This window comes from Magnolia sinica, chromosome 6, assembly GCF_029962835.1.
Source record: "Magnolia sinica isolate HGM2019 chromosome 6, MsV1, whole genome shotgun sequence".
Classification (NCBI taxonomy): domain Eukaryota; kingdom Viridiplantae; phylum Streptophyta; class Magnoliopsida; order Magnoliales; family Magnoliaceae; genus Magnolia; species Magnolia sinica.
Window position 1 is genome coordinate 20,287,979 of NC_080578.1, and position 23,377 is coordinate 20,311,355.

The 23,377-nt window shown below is 41.3% G+C and overlaps 1 protein-coding gene and 1 non-coding gene across 2 annotated transcripts; both read right to left on the reverse strand.

The window, feature by feature from the left end:
• Positions 1–4,200: 4,200 nt before the first annotated feature.
• LOC131250236 (small nucleolar RNA R71) lies at positions 4,201–4,307 on the reverse strand. Its single transcript, XR_009173162.1, has one exon. It is a non-coding gene; the product is annotated as a small nucleolar RNA R71 (small nucleolar RNA).
• An 11,871-nt stretch (positions 4,308–16,178) lies between these two features.
• Positions 16,179–20,628, reverse strand: LOC131248481 (uncharacterized). Its single transcript, XM_058248763.1, has 4 exons — positions 20,165–20,628; positions 19,253–20,027; positions 17,451–17,601; positions 16,179–17,041 (listed from the first exon to the last, which is right to left on the reverse strand). Exons 2-4 carry the CDS (start codon positions 19,934–19,936, stop codon positions 16,554–16,556), a joined length of 1,323 nt encoding a protein of 440 aa, XP_058104746.1. The 5' UTR covers positions 19,937–20,027; positions 20,165–20,628; the 3' UTR covers positions 16,179–16,553.
• Positions 20,629–23,377: the final 2,749 nt, after the last annotated feature.

Consider the following 23,377-nt stretch of genomic DNA (forward strand, 5'->3'; position numbering starts at 1 on the left):
AATAACACTCAGACGGCAGCATGCGCTGCCTGCGCATAGCGTCCAGCGGACGGGCTGGTGGTCAGCCACCCACGGTTGTAGCCGTGGGCCCCACCTTGATGTTTATTTGTCATCCAACCCATTCATATGGTGGGCCCTAAGGTCAGTGGACCACCCTCCAAATTTTAGGTCCATCTGAGACTTAGGTGGCCCACACCGTAGGAAATAGTGGGATTGAACCTCTACCATTGAAACCCCTTTTGGGCCCACAGAAGTTTAGGATCAACATGAAATTTATTTTTACCCTTCACCTAGGTCCATGCGACCTTATCAACGGTCTGGATGGAAAATAAATGTTATGGTGGGCCCCACGTGGAGCCCACAGTGGTATGGGTTTTATTTCCACCGTCCGCCTGACGGTGGAGCCTACTGTGATGTTTATATTTCAACCCCACCGTCTTGGACGGTGGGTGTGTACGTGTGTGTATATATATGTGCGTATATATATATAATATTATATTATATATAATATTTTATGTACTATATATATATATATTATATTAGATTATATATAATGTACTGGTGATGGAAGGCCCATCCCAGTTTACTTGTGGCCCGTAGTCGAGGCCCACTTTGATATGTAAGGCCCATCTCAGTTTACTTGTGGCCCATGATTGAGGCCCACTTTAATTTATATGTAAAGCCCATGGGTTGAGGCCCATTTGACGTATTAGGGGCCCATGGGTTAAGGCCCATTAAGATGCATTGGGACCTATGGGTTGGGACCCATTTGATGCACGTATGGGGCCCAATTGGCGAGGCCCATTTGATACATATAAGGCCCATAAGATTAGGCCCATTTGATGCATTCTAAGGCCCACGGGTCATGGTCCATTGCAATGCACATAAGGCCCATTGGTGCGGCCCAATGATGTGGCCCACTTGATGAATATAAGGCCCATATGATATGGCCCATTTGACGTATTTGAGACCCAATGGGATGTACCTAAGGTCCATTGCAATGTACGATCCCAACATGGGTTATGTAATAATGTTTACGTTGGGCTATGCCTTGGGAGCAATGATGGTTTGACGTCCACATTGCAAGTATAGTGTTAGTTAAATATCCGCATTATGACTTTCCCTAGGGCCCATTGTTAGGCTCGTACGTGTTATGTGTAGGCCGTCTAGGCCCATCTTCGTTATGAACATCATCCATCCCATATAACATGTTTAGTTCCATGATTCATGATCATATGCATCATACGTATGCTTGATATGAGAAATGACTGATCATAGCATATGGCTTTGGGCAGATTGTTTAGGGGCTCCCGTACAAGGGGTGTTGCCCTACATGAGCGCACGATACGCGTAGGATTGCTGTATGACTGGATAGTGTGATTCATGCATTCGCATTGTGTGATATGGTTACTGTACGCCCTAGCGACATCAGGGCCGTAGCCTCCACAGACGTATCGTGGTTGGCAGGATTGGATACCGAAAATACTATTCTACATGGGGTGCGATAGATATCCCTGGGTGAAAGTCCCTAAACCTTTATGGTACCAAGAAGTTGCTCCAACGTCTAGACCGAGTGGGTGCATGAGCACTGAGTACCGATTACCAGACGGTTGCGCTTTCCACTGTGTCGTGGTCGGTTGGAAGGGGGTGCGGCCTTACTCGCCTGAGAGTAGGGGGCAAAGCTAGGCTGAGTCTGACCAGCTCGAGGAATGGGTCCGCTATTGACGAGCCGAGCCCGATATTGGAAGGCGGATAGTGAGGTCTTTTTCACTCACCTTATTGTGCGCGATGGGGCGGCAATCTGGCTTGGAGTGTACTAGACCCCGGTGATATTTCAGATTTTGAGCTGTATTGATATGTGGACCTAGATGAGGATTTGTATGCTTGAGTTGCATTTCGCATTGCATGGCTGATAAGGGTCGAATATTGCATATCAGACCCTAATTATTGCATGATTTTACGTACATGATAATGCTTAATGAAATATTTTAATTATATTTTTGTTGCAGGGTGAAATCAGGAGCGTTAATGGAAAAAGAATACTACAGGCATGGATTTGACACTCCGAATTTTCTCCACTCTGGCCACTCCAGCAGCTATAAAAAGGAAGGCAAAATGGGGGATCGAGAGTTTGGGGAGAGCCAGGGAGGAAAAAAGCTCGTTTTGGAAAAGGAGAAGAAAGAAGAGAAGAAAGCAACAGAGAGAGAGGAGGGAATTCAAGAGCGATTCCAGGGAGCCGGATCATCCAAGTTTTGGAGATTTTTCAGCTTGGAGAAGCAAGAGATAGAGAGGAAGAAAGAAGGGAGAGATTGGAAGGATGTTTTTCTTTTATCATCTATATTTTTCCTTCTTTCCAGTTGATTCCATGAGTTGCTAATCTTTTAGCTAGGGCTGAGATGAAGCCCCTAATTTGAATGACTCTTGTATGTGTTGATTTCATCTGAATTTGATTGGTTTGTTTCTTTCTCTACTGTGCTTAACTGAAATTTCTGTACTTATCCATTCTATGAGCTTAACCAAAGTCTAGATGTGGATGTTGTTTGAGATCTTATTCTAGGTGCTTATATCTGACCATGAACAGATTCCTATAGAGGAAGAAACAGGAATCTACATCTCTCCATGCCTGACCATGGATGGAAAGATATGATCCATATGCTTTAAGGAATTATACATTCTGTGTGCCCGACCAAGGACATAGAGTGCGCTTTATTTATTTTGATATCAATCTGAATTAGGGTGAATCAACAGGTAGAACAAGGTTTATGATAATTAGGGGTGGATTCGAAAGTCCTAGTCTTCTCCTTAATTGAATTTTTCTTATTGCTCTTGGTTATTTTTCTATTGATTTTTGTTTAGTTTACTTAATTATTAGCTCAAATATTTGTTGGATTAGTTAAGAAGAGTCTTTAATTTTGAATTGTGACAACCAGTCCTCGTGGGAACGATCTCGTAATACGTACCATATCTATATCTAATTCATATACTACCGAGTTTAAAATCATTTAAATCAGGTTGGTTTAAATAAAACATCAAGTTTTTGGCGCCGTTGCCGGGGACTGTTTCGGTCCAATTGGATTTAGGATTCTCTCTTATCATAATTCATAGTCTTAGGTTTTTTACTAACTTTAGGTTAAATTTTTTTTTTTTTTAGAAACTAACCTATTTCCTGTTTTGTAGGGACCTGACATAAACTACTAATTTGGTAATCTCTTTCCAAATTTTCTATTTTTTTCTAATTTCTATTTTTAGAATTAGGGTTTTATTTTTTTTAGAAATTTTCTATTTCTAGGCTTTCTTTTTTAGAAATTTCCTATTTTCTAATTTTAGATTTTGATTCTTCTTTCAAGTAACTTTCTATTTTCTAGTTTTAGAAATTTTTTCCCTTTTTAGAAACTAACTTAGCTTTTTATTTCTAAAGATTGGAAACTTTCTTTTTTAGAAATTAACCGTTGCTTAGGATTTTTCTAGCATTATTTTAGGAAATTCAATTTATTTCTGTTATGTCTACAGGAATTGAGGAAGGAAGTTGCTAAATAAGATTGTCTTCAAAAGGAGGAGCTCTCAAATCTTCAGACATTCATCATCTCCTTTTTCGGGTTCTTCCTTCCAATTCTCGTTTACATAGCTTTCTCTTGTTTTTAGGAATTTATAACTTTTTCTTTTAGTTTTATTCATCTTAGGTTGCATCTTAGTTTAGTTTTCTTTCTTATATTGATAACATAGTTTATGCTAGGACGTAGATCTCTGAACATAGAACTAGCACCTTTCGATCTTGAAATAGAAAGAACCTTTCGTAGAAGATTTAGAAACATCCTATTTGAAATGGTGGAAGAGAATAGAACTAAAGCTCTTAGAGATTATTCAGCTCCTGTCCAATTCAATGCGCCTTCATGTATAGTGTTGCCTGCCACCACGGCAACACACTTTGAACTTAAACCTGGAGTCATACAATTGTTGCCCTCCTTTTATGGTTCAGATAAGGAGGATCCATATCATCATGTGAAAGAATTCTTAGACATTTGCTCCACCTTTAAGTTCCAAAACTTTTCAGACGATTCGATCCGTTTGCGCCTTTTTCCTTTTTCTTTGAAGGATAAGGCGAAAGCATGGTTGAATTCTCTAGGAGTTGGGTCTATCACTACATGGGACCAACTGTCTAAGAAGTTCTTAAACAAGTTCTTCCCGGTTCACAAAACTAATGCTCTCCGTAGAGAAATTATGAATTTCACACAAAAAGAGGGTGAGCACTTTCATGAATGTTGGGAAAGATGGAAGGATTTACTTTTTAAATGTCCACACCATGGTTTTGAAAAGTGGCAACAGGTTCAATACTTCTATGACGGTCTGACACCCCAGAACCGTTGCATGGTTGACGCCACCAGTGGAGGGTCATTCATGACTAAAAGTGATGTCGAAGCTTGGAATTTCTTTGAAACCTTGTGTGAAAACTCCCAGTAATGGGACTATTCAAATAGAGGTGAAAGAAGCCCTCAACCACTGAGGAAATGGGGTATATATGAGGTAGGAGTCACGCCAGATCTGTATGCCAAAATTGATACCCTGACAAAGAAGGTGGATGCTTTAATGTTAAACAATGGACCTCCACAAACAACTCAAATTGAGTCATGTGCCATATGTTCTAGTCTCGCCCATCCTACGCAGTCTTGTCCATCTAGTTCAGCATTTTCAGAATTTCTCTCTGAACAAGTACATGCTATGAACACCTTTCGGAGAACTGAGAATGATCCTTACTCAAACACCTACAACCCAGGGTGGGCTAGACATCCAAATTTCTCTTGAGCAAAAGGACCACAACAAGGAGGACCATCTGAAAATCCTCCTATGCTACCTTACTCCCAAGTTGGCAGTCAACAACCTCAGCAGTTCCCACAGTATCAACGAGTACCTTTACAATCTAGGAAACCATCTTTTGAGGATACACTCAATCTTTTTATGCAGAGTTCACTTCAATTTCAAAAAGACACCCAACATACTTTACTAGCTAACCAGCAGAGTTTACACGCAAATGCGCAATCCATTGCCAAGCTGGAAGTACAGTTGGGTCAACTTGCTGCCACATTGAGTGAGAGAGAGAAGGGCAAGTTTCCTAGTCAACCTGTGGTAAATCCAAAAGGACAGTATGAGATTGGCTCTAATTCAAACTAAGAACAATATCATGAGCAAGCCAAATCAATCATTACCCTTAGGTCCGGTAAACAGATCGAGAACAAAGTAGAGATGCCTAGGGAAGAATCAAATTCCAAATCAGAAGATCAAAAGGAAGCAGAGAGACATACTAATGCATCGAAAGCCTAAAAGCACTCTGACTCTCTAGGAACCACTCATGTGCCATCTTGTGTGCCTAAAGCACCTTTTCCTCAACGTCTGGCACCGGTTAAGAAAGGAAACAACTTTAATGAGATATTGGACATGTTTAAGCAAGTCCAAATCAACATTCCGTTGCTTGATGCTATCAAGCAAGTTCTTGCTTACGCTAAGTTCCTTAAAGATTTATGCACTCAAAAGCGTAAGATGAATGTTCATAAGAAGGTCTTCCTTGCAGAGCAACTCAGCTCCATGATTCAAAACAACACTCCTCCTAAATTTGGGGATCCAGGAGCTCCTACCATTTCTTATGTCATAGGAGAGCATAAGGTCCAGAAAGCGTTGCTTGATTTAGGGGCCAGTGTGAATTTGTTACCATATTCGGTCTATGAGTAGTTAGGACTTGGTGAGTTGAAACCAACTAAAATAACATTACAACTAGCTGATAGATCTATCAAGGTGCCCCGTGGTATTATTGAAGATGTGCTAATCCAGGTTGACAAGTTTTATCTTCCAGTGGATTTTATCGTTCTAGATACTCAACCTGTCCAGAATCCTACAAGTCATATCCCGGTTATCTTAGGACGTCCATTCTTGGCCACATCCAATGCTATCATAAATTGCAGGAATAGAGTTATGAAGTTGTCCTTTGGTAACATGAAGATCAAGCTCAACGTTTTCAATGCTGCACAACAACCAGCAGACTCGGAGGATATATGTGAAGTGGACATGATTGAGAGTCTAGTGCATGAATCTTTCCTTCAATCTTCCGAAGACGCACTTGAGACTTGCTTAGCACATTTTGGCATGAATTTTGACATAGAGAATTCCATCCAAGAAGTCAATGCATTGCTCGATTCTACTCCTATAATGGAGACTGTTAAATGGAAAGCGAAAGTGGAACCTCTTCCACCCTCTGAGTCTAAACCGGTCCCATCTATTGAGAAACCACCTGAACTTGACCTTAAACAATTGCCTAAAAACCTCAAGTATGCATTTTTAGGTCCATCTGAGACCCTACCTGTCATCAGAATGTCTAACCTTGGGAAGGAACAGAAGAACAAGTTGCTTAAAGTGCTTAGAGAATATAAGGCAGCTATTGGGTGGACGATAGAGGACATGAAGGGAGTAAGCCCCACTTTGTGTATGCATCGTACTGATCTTGAAGAAAATGTAGAAACATCGCGTGAAATGCAAAGGGGGCTTAACCCTAACATAAAAAAGGATGTTCGAGCGAAGGTGCTTAGATTGTTAGACGTTGGTATCATTCCAACGGAGGTGCTTAGGTTGTTAGACGTGAAAGAAGTCATTCGAGCGGAGGTGCTTAAATTGTTGGATGTCTACCCCATTTCAAATAGCACGGTTCAAGTTGTTCCCAAAAAGTCTGGGATTGGTTAATCAAGATGTTGAGGAAATTTATTTGACGGACCCAGGTTATCAAGATTGATTAGTTCATGGTCCATTCTTGTCTGGCTGAAGACGTTAAACTTAGCGCTCCTGGGAGGCAACCCATCTTTTCATTTCATTTCATTTTCCTAGTTAGTTACTTCAATGTTTGTGGGTAACATTACTGCAAACCCTCACGAGACTACAACTCGTCCACTAGGGGCAACCTAGGGGTTTAAAGGCTTGTTGCATACGCTAAATGCAATCGAGAGCACCTGCGAAAGTGGTATAGATAGGATTTTCTTTTTGCTTTTTTATCATTTTGCTTTTGTTGATTTCTCTCTTATGCTGACTCGCTCTTACATGGATATTTTTTTTTGGAAAGCCTCTAGATTCTTTCATATAGGTACTATTTGTCCATTACTCCTCTTTTACTTTTGTTGTCTCATGAGCATTGCATGTTTATTTCTTTTACATTGAGGACAATGTAGATTTTAAGTAGGGGGTGGGCGATTAGGTTACCTCATCAGTATTTTCTTGGTCTTAAGCACAAATTGTGAAAATTTTTAAATTTTTACAATTTTCTGGAATTTCTTGTGCATTTGAAGTGATTTTGAAGGATAAATGTGATTTTAACATTGCAAGGTACAGAATGTCGGTAATTTATAACTCTTGGATTCAGCCATCTGTTAGATTTCACAGTTAAGATTGAATTGTTAACCCATGATTAGAACTTTTAAACATTGATTGAGTCATGATCTCACATATCACATCTCGGTTGCACATTAAGGTTCCGTTTCATCATTGAATGATTAACTTGGTAATCACTAAGCATGAAAGGAACCAGCATGAAATTTTTAGCTTTGGTCTGTAACTAAGAATTGAGAGAAAGCGTAAGTCATATAATCTTCACCATAGGTTTGCTTCCTATAGGTGTAGATTTGATTCCCTATGGTTGTCGTTTGAAAAAGTTAGGCGACAAGTTTTCGCCATAGGTTTGCTCCCTATAGGTGAGGACTTGATTCCCCTCCTTGGTGTTACTATTCATAAAGAAAAGCAAAGGCTAGTAGAATAAAAAGTTAACCTATCAGGCAAGCGTTGGTTTCAGTTGTCATGCATTCCGTTGTTAATTACTAATGATATCATGAAATTGACAATTGGATCTCTTAATGATAGTAAGCCGAGATTACACTATACACTCATGGAACTCAATGTTTAGAATATTCTAATTAATGGATTAATATTTTGAAATTGATTATGAAGTTTACCGTGAGCTTGATTCTAGAAAGAAAAATTCTGTGCACCGTTCATGAATCTTAGAATTCTCGCGCCTCGACGATTTGTTCACAAGTCACTTGGGTTTATAGGAATTGTCAAGTATTTCTAAAATTATTTTTCGCATGTTTTGCTCGGGACTAGTAAAATGCTGGTTGGGGGTTGTGATAAAGGTCGAATATTGCATATCAGACCCTAATTATTGCATGATTTTACGTACATGATAATGCTTAATAGAATATTTTAATTATATTTTTGTTGTAGGATGAAATCAGGAACGTTGATGGAAAAAGAATACTACAAGCATGGATTTGATACTTCGAAGTCACCAGAGCAAGGGACGCACTCCAGAGAACTAAAACTGAAGAATTTACATGTCAGGGATCGAGAGTTTGGGGAGAGCGAGGGAGGGAAAAAAGCTCGTTTTGGAAAAGGAGAAGAAAGAAGAGAAGAAAGCAACAGAGAGAGAGGAGGGAATTCAAGAGCGATTCCAGGGAGCCGGACATCCAAGTTTTGGAGATTTTTCAGCTTGGAGAAACAAGAGATAGAGAGGAAGAAAGAAGGGAGAGATTGAAAGGATGTTTTTCTTTTATCATCTATATTTTTCCTTCTTTCCAATTGATTCCATGAGTTGCTAATCTTTTAGCTAGGGCTGAGATGAAGCCCCTAATTTGAATGACTCTTGTATGTGTTGATTTCATCTGAATTTGATTGGTTTGTTTCTTTCTCTACTATGCTTAACTGAAATTTCTGTACTTGTCCATTCTATGAGCTTAACCAAAGTCTAGATGTGGATGTTGTTTGAGATCTTATTCTAGGTGCTTGTGTCTGACCATGAACAGGTTCCTATAGAGGAAGAAACAGGAATCTACATCTCTCCATGCCTGACCATGGATGGAAAGATATGATCCATATGCTTTAAGGAGTTATACATTCTGTGTGCCCAACCAAGGACATAGAGTGCGCTTTATTTATTTTGATATCAATCTGAATTAGGGTGAATCAACAGGTAGAACAAGGTTTATGATAATTAAGGGTGGATTCGAAAGTCCTAGTCTTCTCCTTGATTGAATTTTCCTTATTGCTCTTGGTTATTTTTCCATTGATTTTTGTTTAGTTTACTCAATTACTAGCTCAAATATTTGTTAATTGGATTAGTTAAGAAGAGTCTTTAATTTTGAATTGTGACAACCAGTCCTCGTGGGAACGATCTTGTAATACGTACCATATCTACATTTGATTCGTATACTTGCGAGTTTAAAATCATTTAAATCAGGTTGGTTTAAATAAAACATCAATGGCCTTGGTATGGCCGACATCATTCTTTGCACCGCATGGCCTTGGTACGGCTAATGGTATTCTTGACATTCATCAGCATGTTCCGCATTACTCTGATACTGCATAACTGCATTACCACCTTGAGCATACACTTTCACCACCCTCTAAGCTTTCTATAAGCTTATGCACGACCGTTGTGTGCAGGTGACGTTGGATCGTAGCAGCGCTGAGGCTTGGGCGCGTGGCAGATCATTTTGGAGTTTTGTTCATCTTCATTGTATTTCCCTTATGCTCATTATACTTGTAAAGTTTTTTATTATAGTGGAAATGTGATGGAGTTTTTGGTTGTTGTTTGTGGGTTATGCCTTTGGTTATGCTTCTTACGAATCAAACTGATGTTGAAAATCCTCCTTGTAGCATCCCAGGATCGGAACCTGGCGAATGGGCGCTGGGAGCCGAGAATGGGGTTCTACGGAGGCTGTCGGCGCCGGATTCAGCGATCGGGAATTTTGTGAGCCCGGTTTCCACGTTTAGGGCATGATAATCAATATCAAAGTAACCGAGTCATCGAACTGGTTCGATCCGAGTTCGATTCGAGCTGGGTTCGATCCGAGTCGAGTCGATCTGGGGCCAGCTCGAACTCATTTTCGAGCTTAAAAAATCAGCTCGACTTAGCTCGAACTCAGCTTCGAACCGAGTCGAATCGAGCTTTTTCGAGTCGAGTTGAGCAAGCTAACTGAGCTAGCTCAATTCATGTATACCTCTAGCGAGATGTATGGCAGAGCCGGTGGAATCGGAATATCAAAGAGCCATTTAATGAGAGTGGATTAGGTGAGATCCCGGCCTCACCCAAGACAGTGTGGCCCTTTTCATGGGGCTACCGTGGGGCCTACCTTAATGTATGTATCATGTATTCATGCTATTCATCCATTTTTTCAGATCATTTTTGTAAGACCCGAGGCCCCAAAATCTAGTTTGTACACTAGATGGCCGTTGGCTGTAGGTCCATTGGCCCCAAGAATATTTTGACTTGATCATAATGTTGTTCTGTTATCGAGCCACAAGATGCATTTCAACCCGATGTCCGAATTTTAATATACGGATTTAAAATTAAACAACCTGAGAAATGACAACTATGTCCTTATTTTATCTGGAGATGCCCCATCATCGAGTTTTCAAAATCCGTTAGGTCCGAGAGCCTAACCGTTGTGACCATAGTCGAGTTACGGAATTACTGGTGAAAACGAGGTGTCAATATGACACCCGGATTATAAGTTATGAATAGATATGCAAATGTATATTTTGATAAATAACTCAAATAACCTCAACTTAAAAAAAAAAAAATCCTTGGAATGCTTTATTTCAAATTACTTAAATAATATTTTTTCTATTGTTACCATAAGCTTAAACTTCTCAAAACCCTTCTTTTTAGACAAAAGCCAATTTTAAAACTATTTTCAAGTCCATAAACATAAAACCCTCTTTTAACAATCCATTTTCAGCACTCTCTCTTTGCATTTGAAGTTGAGAAGAAGAAGAAGAAGAAAAGGAAGTAGTAACTGAGTTTGAAATCCTATCCTCTGATTGTTATAGGTGAGTGCATATATTAGGAGCACACATATATATATGCGTTGGATTTTCCTTGAAAGCCCTATAAAAGACTAGATTTTTTGATTTAGGATTAGGTTATTGCTAGATTTTCCTTGAAAGCTCTATAAAAGACTAGATTTTCTAATTTAGGGTTAGGTTATTGCTGGATTTTCTGATGTAGTTGGTTAGATTATTGCTGAATTTTCCTTCAAAGCCCTATAGAAGACTGGATTTTCTTATTTAATTAGTTAGGTTATTGCTAGATTTTCTGATTTAGTTGGTTAAGTTATTAATGGAAGATTGGGAGATAGAGATCATTTAGTTTTGTTTAAATTCATATGTATTTCCATCGATTTCTCTCTGTCCTTTACAAAGTCTACCCGCTACTTGTTTGACAAAACATTTGAAAGAATTATCCTTCCTCCTTTTGATGTAGTTAATTCTTGAGAAAAAACATGCTTGTGACATGAAGTCTTATAGCGGAATGAATCCCGGATTGAATTTAGATTGGCTAAGTCATGTGCATCTCATATGTATGGTTCATAGTTGTTGTATCATTGTATGATTGAGAGTGAATGATTCATATCATGGTATGGTGATCATAGTGGGTTGTGTTGCGATAGACGATGTGTCTATGATTAGTATGTGAACCGTTTAGATACAGGATGCATTACATAAGACCCCTATAAGAAACTTAAAACTCATGAGGAGACTACATGAGGAAGTTCATCCTATGCTTGTCTTAAAAAACATGATATATTGTGATTGTGTGTGGACTCATACATACGGTGATTGTAAATGCGATGAAATATAATTTGTTATGACTTGAGTTGGACACTACACCGAAAATGTATAATTCAACAGGACATGATTAGAGAGTCTGTGGGTGAAAGTCCCTAAATCCCGATTGGTACCATTGGGAGCAACCAATACCTAGACCGGGTGGAAGAACAGAATGCCAAAATAACAAAGCGACGACTCCCACCGACGCATGTCGATTGGTTGAGAGGTTTGACTTGACCTGCTTATGGGCAAACAAAGATAGGTTGTGTGTGACAAGTTCGTAAATTGACCGCTATCGTTTTGCCAGGCGACTTATGACTTCTCACTGTTAGGCATATAGTGAGGTTCAACATAAGTGGGTTAGACTAGTTTGGCCCAAGATTATATAGTCCCACCTCTGTAGTGGACCACAGTGGAAAAGCCTGTGCAAGTGGGTAGCAATCATATGCAAGTCCCACCTCTGTTTCAGACCTTGGTGATCTAATTGAGAAATATGAAAAAAAAATGATTTGGAATATGAAAAGTGGCATAATACATTGTATCTTTATTTTATTGTTATCGGCCCAGTAGGCCTGTGCATGATATGAAACATGCATTTTTACTGCACACACGCACTCACTAGGCTTAGTAGCTCAAGGTTTCCTTTTTATTTTTTTCGGGTGCGAGTAGGGAGCTGTAGGAGTAGAGGTTACAGACTCCAGTTGTCCTTTTTGTTTTGTACATATCAGTGTATATATTTTTTTGTAGTACCATGTATATGTATATCAGGTATAGTAAATATGACATGGTTTATGTTTTGGTTTTGCCTTGATGTGCTCAGTTGTACACAGTAGTACATGTTAAATATGATGAAATTTTGAAAAATGATATATGTTTGTCATCTTTACTTTCAGAAATCCTCATTGTGGAGCTTCGCTTATGGGACTTAGTCTACGATAGTTGGAAGCTCCAAATCAGAGTTCTACGGAGGCTGTCAACCAAAATTTGGTGTATAGTAATCATGGATTACTGACACTAGATTTAAGGACATGACAATTTTAGAGCATTATTCCAAAAATGAAATAAATTCAATTATCAAGTGGACCATACCATAAGAAACGGTGGTGATTGATTGACAGTCATAGCATTAAAAACTTCTTAGCACGCAGCTCAATGTTTAAGGTAATGTTTATTTACTATCAAATCTGTTAATAAGGTCACATAAGCCTCGCTAAAAGGGGAAAACAAATATCAGCTTGATCCAAAACTTTTGTGACCCATTAACGGTCAATCACCACTTATTTCATATGGTATATATGATCCACTTGATAATTGTATTTGCTTTATTTTTCAAATAATGCCCTAATATGAAATGGAAAAACGGATGGGCCTCGTGAATATATAATACATACATCAAAGTGGGCCTCACTAACCCCACGGTCTTGGATGAGGTTGGGGTCTCACTTAATCCGCTATCCCATTTAATTAGAGTTGGGCATCGAGTCGAGTTGGATCGGATTGGGTCCAACTTGACTCGGTCCGAAATTTTCATGGCCTAACTCGAACTCGATCTGATCCGGGACAGAGTCCGGGTCGCCTGACTCGATACGATTCGATCAAGTGCTGGCCTGATCCGATTCGAGTCCTACTCGGTCAGGGAAATCGAGTCGGATCGTGTTCGGTATGATTTGAATCGGGTTGGGAACGATTTTGTGTGAAAATGTTCCCGCCTGGTGAGCTCTTTTGCCTCCAACTTATTAATTTTTTAAAAATAAAAGAATATTATTTTTACCATTAAAAAATTTGTAGGGCCCACCATAACGTTTATTTTCCATCCAATCCATTAATTAGGTCACAACTACATGGATGAAGAGGAAAAACAAATTTCATATTGATCCGAAACTTCTATGACCCCTTAAAGAGTTTCAATGGTAAACATTCAACCCCCCACTGATTTTTGCAGTGTGGTCCACTTGATCTTTAGATCCATCTTATTTTTCGACTTAAACCTTGAGATAAGCCCGCCAAACGGATGGACGGTTTGGATATAACACATACCTCATGGGACCCACAAAACTTGCTGATGTCAATGCACCAACTCACGCATGGACAGCATGGTACACCTGCCCATCTGTCTTCCTCACGTCTGTCAGTCAGTCAGAAGTGTCCAGCGTACCGAGTAACTCAGTATGATAACTGTACATAGTAAAACTATGTGGGTCCCACCATGACGTATTTATTTTATGCACTCCTTCCATATATTTTATAATTTAATTTTGTTTTCATGTACTAAAAATCAATTATATACAAAGCTCAAATGGGTCACACCACAAGAAACAATGTAAATTGAACATCTACCATTGAAAAATTCTTTGGGCAACAGAAGTTTTGGATCAAGATGATATTTGTGTTTTCCCTTCATCCATGTCCTTTTCGTATTATGAACAGGTTGGATGACAAATAAACATCACTATAGGCCCTAGGAAGGTTTCAACGGTAGAAATCATTATTCCCACTTTTTCCTTGTGGCATGGTCCACTTGAGCTTTGTATGTCTCAATTTTGGTCTCAACCACTGAAATGAGATAAAAAAAACTAATGGATGGTGCGGATAAACAACATGAATTCATAGTGGGCCCAACATAGTTTACTCAGTACAATAAAAATATACTTGGCAACGCAATCCGATTTCTAAGCAGAGACGGTGCTCGACACGCCGCTTGAATGACTCTGAGGAGATGGATTGACTGCTCCCACTGCTACCAGCCATGCCTGATAGCCAGTGCTCTGTGGAACCCAGCATGATATATTTATTTCATCCATGCCGTCCATCTATTTTTATAGATCATTTTATTATATTAAAAAGTTAAAAACTATATACACTTAGGGTAAAAATATTTAAAAAATAATAGATCCGGATCAGATCAGATTTCGGTTCGGATCAGTCCGGATTGACCACAATCCGATGAAGAGTCGAATTTGACTGATCCTACTCGACCCGCATCGATCCAGGCCTTTGAATCGGGTCAGATCCACTAGATCAATTCAGAAATGCCCAACTCTACATTTAATATCGTGGATGCCATAAGTTGATTCATTAATTTGTAACGTTGATTTGGTTTGGTTGGCCTCATCATTCAGAAGTGGTTCAAATATACATATACTAGGTGATCGTAGCAGTCATCAGCGGCCTCCAAGGCAGCCTTTGCAAACAAAATTGCAACGGTTGACACTCAAGCTAGAGACGGTGATGAAAGTTAACGGCTAGGATTGTCTAATTTATTTATTTAACCATAAACCGTCCATGATTTGGCCCGCTACGTATACTCTTGGGAGATTGCCTGATAATACTCCTGTCTTACCTGCTCCATCGTATTGTCTCCCTACACGTATTTACCACATGAAGTGTGGTGTCACATCCACGCTACACGTGGCGTGTAGAGCGTCCGTCCGTTTCGTCCGCCATTGTCTATACAAACAATCTTTGCCATTCAATTTGCAGCTTTGAAATGGGCGGTTAAAGTGTTTAACCGTCCAGATTCAGGAAACGAATTAGATAGATGAGATCGTCCATCTTTGCAGATTTCACATGTGCTCCATCCAAAGCGGGCTTACCAGACGGTCCAAATTGGAAACGGATTGGCTGCTCCCCTGCCACCAGCCAATGGCTGATGGTCGATGCTCTGTGGGACCCACCATGATGTATGTGTTTCATCCATGCCGTCCATCTATTTTTACATATCATTTTAACATACGAGACCTAAAATGAGATAAATCCCAATCTCAAGTGGACCACATTACATGAAACAGTGTTGAATGAGAGTTGACCATTAAAAACCTTTTGGGGGCCATAAAAGTTTTGGATCAAGCTGATATTTGTTTTTTTCCTTCATCTGGGCCTGTATGACCTAATCAACAGATTGGATGTCAAATAAACAGTACGGTGGGCCTTAGTAGGATTTTAATAGTGGATGTCCAGTCACTATTGTTTTCCTGTGGTGTGGTTCAACTGAGATTTATATCCCTCTATTTTTTTGGGATCAAGCCTAAAATGATCTGTAAAAATGGATGAACGGAATGGATGAAGCACATACGTCATGGTGGGGCCCACAAAGCAGTAGCCAATCCGTTTCTAATCCGTCCAAATTGTCCTATTACGGTAGTACAGCACAGAGTACGATTGCACCTGAAAGATCCAGACGATAGATTTGACCAGACGCACGGGTAGACCGTGGACATATGTCTCCAAGAATTGCTTACTACAGCTATCCAAACATGCCTATAAATCTCCCGGCGAAGAGTACGATTACACCTGGAAGATCGATAGGATCGATTTGACCGGACACACGGGTAACGCATGTCCATACATCTCCCAGATTTCCCTACTGCAGCCATCCGAACTTTGGCTTCTTTCCGGTGAACGACGTCCGCCACTCTAAAATTTTGTCGAGTGTCAATTTGCTGGCCCCCGATCGAAGGGTGGGAATCGCTCCAATAAAGTGGGTTCCCATAACGCCGTTTTACAGGCAGGTGCTCGGGTATTTATCGATCCATGTACCCAAGTTGGAGAATAAATAAATAAATAAAAGCTTATTATAATATTTATACACATATTCTTGGTAGAGGCACGAGTCGCTGCCTTCTGCCTAGCCATAGCACCCGTGTGGGAGGGCACGCTACTTGTTAGTTCCCATGCTCTTACACGTGGCGATCATATTTTCCCCACATTCAGATGACGAAAGTACCCCTAAATATTTCTAAAATTCCCGATCCTATGAAGCATTTTCTCTTCGAAATTCAAGGTGGTTTGGGTCTCAATCTGGCCATGCTTTACCTAATGACGAAAACCACCCGGAATTTTCACTAATATGACAGTGTGCCACCTCACAAAGGAGGCCATCTTCAAGGGTATTTCTGTCAATCCGGCACGTAGATATATCAAGAGAGAAGATCAAGCATCAACTCTTCCACCAAAGAAGATAAGACCCCAACCTCCAGCTCCACCACCAGCTCCCCTTTTCCCTCGTCGAACTTCCTCCACCTCCCGCCTCTCTCTATTTCCTTAAGGTGCTCCTCCCTGGTATCCTGCACCCCCCAGATGATCGCCCCGAGCCCATTCATCCAATTGCTTGCAGCCCTCAATAGTTCCTTCTCAACCTCATCATCCTCTCTTTCTTGCATCGACAATCCTTCCCGAAAGAAATCTATCAGAAACCTGTCGATATTCGTTTTTTGGCTTTCTCCGTAGCTAGCTTTGAAATGCTTGAGCAGATCCATCAATTTGTCTTCTTCTTCTTCTTCTTCTTCATCGTCATCGTCGTCGTCTTCCAGCTCGGATTGAGCGATCCTTTTCACTAGATCGACGGGTTCTAGTTCAGCGAGGCACTCGAAGCGTCGAATCTTCTGCAGAAGCTGCTGCTTTGTCCCTATACGAGCAAAACATCATCGTCGTCAGATAGTTTCACTGCGATGGCCATTTACTTACAAGAAAACGACAAAAAACAAAACGTGTCGCGGCAACCACACTCCACATGTAAATGTTGCCAAAAAATCAACGATTTCATTAATCAGGTCGTACACACCCGAGAGATTATGCCATCCTTTCATCCCCGTCCAGTTGTATCGCGGGACCCACCTGTTGGATGGCATATATCTCAGTTCTTACATGCTTATAGAAGCACATGTGCCAGGGTTGGCCTCTTTAACCTTTTCTATGATGAATGGCTTATAGCATTCACTAACGAGCCGTAAGCAGTTGTCCCACAACCGATCCAACGAGATCGTGAACACACAAGGAATGACCCAAAAAAAAAAAAAATGGAACAAAGAACATACTTTCCATGTTCGCCAAGCTCTGCTGGAAAGACGAGGACGAGGACGAGGACGGGGTCTCCTCGTCTTCACATGGGAAATCCAACACGGAAACGGGGCTCAGCTGTTCCTTCTCCTCGTACGGGCTTTCTGATCCTCCTTCGCCCTCCGCTCCCTGCAAAATTCCATGTTTACATGTCAAATTCTACATGAAAATGAAAACCAGAAAAAAAATAAAAAATAATAATAATAATAATAAAATCCGTGGAGAAGCAGAACTACAAAATTACCAAAATATCCATACAGAGCTCAATAATCCATTCTAATCCCATAAGATTAAGAAGAGCTTCGATGGCTGGTAGAAAAGAGCGGGCATGGGGCATTTCACACTAGGGGTAGTTTGGTAATAGTGGATAGGACACAAGGGTAGTTTGGTAAAGATGGAAATGGAGATAAAATCACGACAAGACGAAGAACAAAATTCGCTATTTCCTTGAAGGAGGACAGTGGAAATGGGAATCAGATGGCTTTAAATAAACCCCAACCAAAACCCCTCACCAACCGACCCAGATGGTGGCAGGAAGAAGAATAAAACGGGGTGGTTCACCCAAACCTCCCCTGCTATTTTTCAATGGGTTTCTTTACTAGCCTAGTGGTTCGCATCTTTGCCTAACCAAATGGTGAATCGGGCCTTCTGGGAGGGCCCACCGTGTATGTTCCACATGGAAAATTCTCTAAGAAGAGTGATCCTCACCGTCCATATGAAAGTAAGTTAGAAGCTGCTTTGCTTGAGCGTCTCTTCTAACTCATCCAGTATGGAAAGTGAGATCTGTGATGAGTTTTCTTTACGTGTGACCATCTGTCGGTGGGATCTTCCCTATGCGTGGACGGCAAACGGATTTTGGACATTTTGGTTGTAGAATTCAGACCGTTGACTATTTCTCATCCTAGCCGTCCATTAGATGCGAACCTATCAGGGTAACTTTTCATTAATTACCCATCTGTAATGGGGCCCACAGTTTGGACAGTTAAATTTGTGTTTCAGAGCCGACTGTACGAAGCATCACAATCTGTCAGACAGCCAAGGCTTTTCTTTCTATAAATTGAATGGTGTTCAAGTCGTGAACTGTTTGTTACTGGCTCACTTCCTTCAAACGGAATGATCTGAAAAACTCTGCTCGCTGCTCTCCATACGCACCCCACACGTAGACACCCATGCGCACGTGTCATAGCCCAAGTAGGCCTTTGGATGCCCCAGTCCATAAATCGAGCGGGTTGCAATATCCGATTGTGGTGGTCCATAGACAGAAAATCACAGCTACTAGACGATCTCATCGATCAGATATCGGCTACTGAAGTTGGACCATTTTTGACCGTCCATTTGATCAACATCAATTGGATGTGGCCCACTTTTTGGAGGTCCGGATTGATATACACTCATGCAATCTGTATGGTAGTTGGATGGAGGTGACCCATCAACATAGAAATCTACACCTATCATTTATTAGGTCAAACGAAGTAAAATAGCCGCACGTTATGGTTGCAGTCAACCTGATTTCTAAAACATTGAGACTACAAATCAGCATTTTTTAACATGCAAATAAGTACAAACACCTAACCTACAAGATTAAAAATAAATATTCTAACAATAAAAAACTACGGGAATGTACAGTGCGGTGGGAATCTGAGAGCCTAAACAAAGCTATCATATCCCCTAACCAGCAGACAGAGAGATATACGCCATACATTTGCACGTATACGCCTCTCAAAAAGTCCAAAAAACACAAATAAATGAAAGATTAAACTAAGAATTGAAGAAAACGCACCTTACGTTCTCCGTAGCAGGTGGCTGTCTCCATCGAATCCTCACCGACACCGCCTCGCTTTGTGCTGCGGCTTATCTCCGCCGAGTGCTTTTTACCATCATACCCCTCGTTTTCGGCCGAATATACTGAACTGCCACTAGAAGATCGTACGAAATCGGACGTGAAATCGCTCTCCGACCAGCTGCTGTGGCTGCTGGTGGTGGTGGTTATGGTGTTGGTGGAAGAAGGGAAGGTGAAATCCAACGGTTTCTTGTTCTTCTTCTTCCCTTCTTCATCACCGAAGGATCTCCACCGTACGATGTCTCGGACTCTAACCCTACCTCTGATTTCCCGCACTTCTCTCTCGTTATTCTTCCAGAAGCTTCTTCTCAGCTTCTGTTTCGGGCGGGACGACGACGGAGACTTAACGGAGGAAAACGGAAGCAACTTGACGGCGTTTATAACAGCTTCAGACGCCTTTTGGAATGCCGATATCGCCGTAGAAGCCGCCGCCTTCGATCGGCTCCTGCGCAATCGCCTCACGCTGTTCAGATCTCCAGCACTGAGATCGATTTCCAGAAGCTTTCTAACGGTCGTATCAGACCGCCTCGGAAAAGAGAGGAAATCGTCGTCGTCCGATGAATGCTGATCGTCGCGCAGAAAATCCTTCAGCAGTACAGGTCTCGCTCCATGGGACGAAGCCATGGCTTGAGAAATCAAGATCCGGTGAAAAAAATGGAAATCAAAAGGAAGAACTCCACAGTGATTCTCTTCGCTTTATGAGATCTTTAAAGATCTGGAATCCGTGAAACACCAAAATCGACGATGAAAGAGAAAAGAGACGAAAAGACAATAAAACCGTCTGTAGAGACGTGGTATAGCTGGCAAAACTGATATACGCAGAGAACTCAGCGAGCATTTAAGGTAAAATACCTGCGGAGAAGAGCCGCAGAGCTTACAACCGCCATTAATACAAAATCAGAGACCTGAGAAACTGAGCTGCTTTGCAGATCTCTACTGCAAGTGCAGAGGAAAGAGGAGAAATTCCAGAAGCGGCATAGATCGTGAAGTAAACGTAGGAGTTATGGGAGAGAGAGAGAGAGAGAGAGAGAGAGAGAGAGAGATTCTAGATATTGAGATGAACGAGGAGGGTGAAATGAGATTTATGGAGAGAGGGAGCGGAAATGATGGGAATGAAGGAGAGAGGCAGCTTCTTGAGAGGGGACGAGAAGGGAAGATCTCCAGGCAAGAGGAAGAGAGAATCCATGGGAAGAAAACAGAATAGGTGGACGGTTGGTAGCTTCTTGTAGTGATTTGAATATTGAGAGGGGTTTGTAAGGGGAAATGCCACGTCGGATAGGTGAGATGAGATCCCGGGTTTTGGACTGGGGCGAAGGCATGTCGCGTAGACAGTTGACTGTCTCTCTGAGAGAGAGAGAGAGAGAGAGAGCGAGCGACTGGTGAAGAAAATATACGGGGTTGCTTTCTCGATTTACGATTTACCGCGAGATTTTGGTAAATATAGTACTGTACTCTGCTGGAGTAGCAAATTATTTGGTCGCATTGACAAGGGAAGTGGGTCCCACCAGCGGAATGTCGGGACTCGGGGCTTTATTGCGTGGGGGCAGGTGGAACTATTGCGAAAGAGATCAAAACAAGAAAATTACACACGATGGGACTCCTCTGTAATCCGAGCGGGCCACCCTAAATGGGTGGTCCAAGTTCTCTGATCGATGGGCTCCACTATAGATGGATCTTAGTTGAAGATACGCACCGGTTGGATTATTAGGTCTTGCAGTTAAATACTCACACCCAAGGAGCGTAGAAAAGTCCACTTAGTACCGACCATTATCCACATAAAACCCCTAGTTATGATTTTAGAAACCCTTGTGCTTGGACAGATTTTAAGAAGGGGTTTCACAACTCATACCTTACGTGGGTCCCAAGCAAGACGTGGGATGATCTATTTGATTTAAAAACCTGTTCTCACCTAATACCATATCAACTCATGTGCCAAACGCCCCCTAATTAGTTGATGGGCTCTCAAGTATGGCAATCTTGGCCATTGTCCATGGCTTCCGACTTTGGACGGCCATGCTGCAAAAATTTCCTCAGCACGGCAAATTCTAACTTTTTGGTTCGTTGTTTGCTAGAACATTAAAACAATCAATGTTTATCAATCTTTAATATTTCTAAGGAAATAGTGCATCGGTGAATGTGTGAAACGGAACGTTGGCCTACAATTCAATAGTGGGCGTAACTGGCTGGAACTGAAAGCCCATTTATATTGTGCAAAACAATAAGGGCCCGTTTGGCCGGGTGGATTGGAAGGGATTGGATGGTGTTGGAAGGGATTGGAAGTTAAATCTCAAGATTGGCTAAGCGTGCTAAACAGACCGGGGGATCTGATCATGTGATATAGCAATCCCGTGGATCTTAAGACAATCCACTGACAACACCATCAGTACCTTTAAATCCCATCCAATCCATCTTAATCCGTTCAAATTTGCATCGGATGTGTTTGGTTTGAGGGATTGGAAGGGATGGGAAGGTTTAATCTCAGGATTGGCCGGGCATGCCAAACAAACTCGATATAGCAATCCCTTGGATATAGCAATCCTATGGATCTTAAGAAAATCCACTGACAACACCATCATTACTTTGAAATCCATGCCATCCACCCTAATTCCATTCAATCCCTTTCAATCCACTGGGCCAAACGGGCCCTAAAAAAGGATCACTACCAAAAAAATGAGCAAAGGCTGCGGTCTATAGAGGTCTATGGCTACGGATTTAATCTGTAGCTAAATAGCTACGGATTTAATCCGTAGCTAAAGCATACTTAATCTGTAGCTAAAGCATACCTCCCCATAGGACCTTATTAGAGACTGACTATGCTTAAGGGGCTTCATGGGGCCCATTGTAATATATTTGTTTTATCTAATCGGTCTATCAATTTTGAAATATTATTTCAGTGCATGGGACAAAAAATTAGAAAGATCAAAATTCTAAGTGGACCACACAATGAGAAAGAATAAAAAATAAATTTATATCGTTAATATGTGGTGTGGTCCACCTAAATATTAGATCTGAATCATTTTTTGAATAAACCATAAAAAGGAGCCGTTAAAATGAATCGACAGAGTGGATAGATAAAATACACAACGGTGGGCCCCACAATTCGAAACAAAATCCAGACGGTGATGTCCGTCACCCCTAAAAATAATCCCGAACCGCACTCCTACCCACGCGCACCCAAATTCCCAAAACCAAAACCCCCGCTCTCTCTCTCTCTCTCTCTCTCTCTCTCTCTCTCTCGCACTGACCCTCTCCCTTTCCCTCTCCCTCTCGCGATCTCTCGCACTCCCTCATCCACTCTCTGTCACTCAGTCGCATTTCCCTCTCTCTGTTTCCCAATCTCTCTGTCTCTCTCACTAGGGTTTTCAAAACCCCCTTTCGCCGCAAACTCAACATTGATCTGTGAGCACATTCCGTGCTAGGGTTTTCAAAACCCCTTTCATCCAACCCTCGTCACTGCCCCGGCTCATCCACCAGCCGCAGCCCCTGTGACCACAGCCTTCGTCGGCAGCCACCGCCCCTGTTCGTGTTTGCTTGATCCTCCTAGGAGTCCCAGGTGGTTAGAAGTTCCAGGCATTTAACAATCATCTGATTGCAATTTCTTCTTTGCTTAGGTACGTGATGATGAATCTATTTTTGTATTGAATTTCTATGCAAGGATGAAGATCGATTGAGAGGGGCTCTCAAGATTATTATGATTATTATTTTTTTTGTATTGATTTTCTTCTTTGCTTCTGATTTTTTGTTGCTTCAAGATGAAGATCGATTGAGAGGGGCTCTCAAGTTTGCAAATGCATGTGGGGCATTGACTGTGATGGAGAGGGGAGCTATTCCTGCATTACCGACAAAGGCCGTGCTTGATGCCTTGCTTCAGCTTACTGCATATAGCACTCAGTTGCTAGACAGGTGGTGCTTGATAACTTGCTTCAGCTTGCTGCATAGATCTAAAGACATAGTCTCCCTTCACAAGGTAGTAGTTGAAACGTTCCTAATGTTTAATGATGTAAGCCAATGCAATTTGGGGATTGCAAGCATGCAAAATGCAGGCCATCTCAATTGTTGATAAAT